The following is a 3,055-nucleotide window of genomic DNA, read 5'->3' on the forward strand; positions in this document are numbered from 1 at the left end:
TACGTGTAAGTGAATATAAATTTGTTGATGTAGTAAAAAATGTATAGGAATTTGTCGACATGCCTTAAATGCAAATAAATGATCGTTTTGTTGACGTAGTTAAAAATTAGAGAATTTGTTGACATGTAAGTTGCAAAGTAATAAATTAGTTGACATGTAGTTGCAAATTAACAAGTTTAAATGTAAGTGAATGCAAATTTGTTGACATAGTTAAAAATTAATGAGGATTTATTGACCTTGTAGGTAAAAAAGAATGAGAATTGGTTGGCATTTAGTTGCAATTTAATGAGAATTTGTTGACATTTACAAACTAATGACAATTTTGTTTACGTAGTTGCAAATTAAAGAGTAAGTTGACATGTAGTTGCAAAGTTACGTACAGTTAGAAGCATGTCTAAAGTGTTTTATCAGAATTAATATCTATTGACTTTTCACTAACATTTAACTTTTAAGGGTCATCATACACCCAAGAACAGGGCTTTTCAAAGGGGTTTCGACTCATGAAATATTCACACACTTTTTACAGCAGCACAAACGTTCATGTCACTGTGTTTAGTTTCGGCTTCTAAAGGGAACTGATGCTGTTTGAAGACGCTGAAGAGATGCAAAACTAAAAGCAGTGTGTGTTTATGAATTGACAGGCCTGTCCGTCACCCAGCAGACCAATCAGAGAGCTGCAATGCTCCGCCTTCAACACGCAGCTCTTCATGGGACGATTCTACCAGTGGGAACCTTTTAATGACGGTGAGCGGATTTTAAAAAGCAAATAAATGCAGCATTAATGAGTAAAGAAACTTATTTAAAAAACATTTAAAAAAATCTGTCTTTGCCAGAAACCCTGAGGAGAAACCTCCTGAATGACACACACATATTTGTGTTGTTAATTCTCTCTAATGATCATGTTGTAATTAAAGCTGCAGTCATATTTCAGTGAGTTAATTTGTGCTGCCTTGGATTTTCCCAGCATGTCAGATCCTGTGCGACAGTGAACGTTCTCCTCTAAACAGATCTGATTTATGAACTGTGAAACTGCGCCAGTGTTTGATTCATATTCACTTATGTTTATGGTTTGTGTGGAATATTCTTCTACCCACAGGCGATAGATGAGCCAACAGTGGAGTCATGCCAAAGTGTTGTCTTAATGGCAAACAAGTTTCTTTTCAACACGAAGAATTCTCAAATGTATTTTTGGACTTCTTCTAGTTTATTTCTCCTTTTCTCTTGTGGCTACTGTGAATCATTACAGGCTTCGGATTCTGTTCAGACTCGGGTCCGTTTTGACCCAGAAGAGAGATATCTATATACTGTACATATTTTAGTGAGAGGAAAAAACTTTGCAAACACTTTAAGACCCTCAAAATACACATTATTAATTATTTTTATGAAGAGATTTTAAAACACTTTTTTTTATTTATTACATTTAACATATTTCGTGTTTAGGTCCTTTTGACCCAGGTATGGAGTACCATTAGTGCCAAAAATACTTTTTGTAAAATTATAAATGTTAATTTTTTTTTTTAATCTAAGGGTGAAGGTTTATTCAAGTAAAAGCACTTTATTTTGTTCGGAAACTTTTCTAATAATAAGTATTATTTATGTAGCTTCGATGATGTTTTGTCTCAAAATGTAGGTCTCATATAGTGCTTTTGAGCAATTATGAGTTATAAATTCACATAAATATAATTAAATTCCATTTGTTCCAATGAGAGTAATACTGGTAATTCTCAGATTATATGCTCTTTTGAATTTGTGGTTCATGTGTGATTTGAAATTTAAAAAACTTTCTAAATTTTCAGGTTATAAAAAAATGCAATAATTACATGGTAACAAAAAAGAATCACATTGACTCATTAATAAAAAGTCGCTGATCAGATACAATATGGTTTGGTGTAGTTGATTGCGTCTCTTATGTTTTGATCAGTTTCCAGCGAGCAGAGCTGTGAGCTCAACTGCCTCGCCGTCGGCTTCCGTTTCTACGTGCGTCAGGCGGACAGAGTCATGGACGGCACTCCGTGTGGACAGAACCAGACGTCTGTGTGTGTGGCAGGACAGTGTCAGGTAGGAATCAGATACTCACTGCACTATTATGCTTCCAGGTGTCATTTTTTGATATGCTCGTCTTAGACATTTATATACTATACTGAATCAGATATGCAAAGTAAGTGTATTAGTTCATGAGTAGCATGCTTCTGGTTGTGCAAAGTGCTTATGGTTTCATATGCAGCACAGTAATAAATGCTGGAGCTGCTGTGCTGTGTTTGTGCAGTAGAGGGCAGTAGAGATCAGTGAAGAAGAAAACATCACACAGCTGTTATTCTCTGGCTGTTTCCTGTCATTTACAGTCACTTGATCGTATGTCATTTATAGCCTCTAAGTATCAGCATCGTACTGTAAATAATGTAAACATTGATATGAGCTTGTAATGTACATTTTTTGTAAATGCTGATCTATATGAAAACATGGTAACACTTTACAATAAGGTTTTATTTGTTAGGATGTTAGTTAAGATGAACTAGCAATGAACAAAAAATTCTAAATCATTTATTGATTGTAAACAAAATGATTTTCAACAATAAATACATTTTTAATGTTGTATTTGTTATTTTGTAATAATATTTATTTATTTATAATAAAGATGAATAAATGCTTTAGGAAATATAGGTAACACTTTATTTTAAGGTGTCAACGTTACATGTACTTACAATTATAATAACAGTTAATTATGCATTATAATTACATCCTAACTCTAACCATTTAGTAAGTATATGTTAATTAATATTACTCAGTACTTAAATGCATATTTACACTGTAAACGGGACACTTTTAAATAAAGTGTAAGCGAATTCTAATTCTTTCATGTTAACTAATGCATTTACTAATTAACTAGTTAACAAATGTGACTTTGTTGTAAATTGTTACCAAAAACAGGATGATTTTCATTATTGCATTACAGTAATGAGAATTGTGGGTAAAATAAAAAGTGTGTCATATTATGAAAGTGTCATATAAGAACAAGCTTCTTATTGTTCGTGTGTGATACAGAGATATTAGAGTT

General features: G+C 32.7%; 1 protein-coding gene across 2 annotated transcripts in view; it reads left to right on the forward strand.

The window, feature by feature from the left end:
- The window catches only part of LOC128030004 (thrombospondin type-1 domain-containing protein 4-like), a 5,275-nt gene extending 3,120 nt beyond the window's left edge, over positions 1-2,155 (forward strand). For both annotated transcript variants that reach the window (XM_052617456.1, XM_052617457.1), the window contains 2 exons: positions 642-744; positions 1,922-2,155. In XM_052617456.1, coding sequence (XP_052473416.1) covers positions 642-744; positions 1,922-2,124 — 306 coding nt within the window. In that variant the 3' untranslated portion in view covers positions 2,125-2,155. The remainder of the gene's footprint in view (positions 1-641; positions 745-1,921) is intronic.
- The last annotated feature ends 900 nt before the right edge of the window (positions 2,156-3,055 follow it).

This window comes from Carassius gibelio, chromosome A16 (assembly GCF_023724105.1).
Source record: "Carassius gibelio isolate Cgi1373 ecotype wild population from Czech Republic chromosome A16, carGib1.2-hapl.c, whole genome shotgun sequence".
NCBI classification, from domain to species: domain Eukaryota; kingdom Metazoa; phylum Chordata; class Actinopteri; order Cypriniformes; family Cyprinidae; genus Carassius; species Carassius gibelio.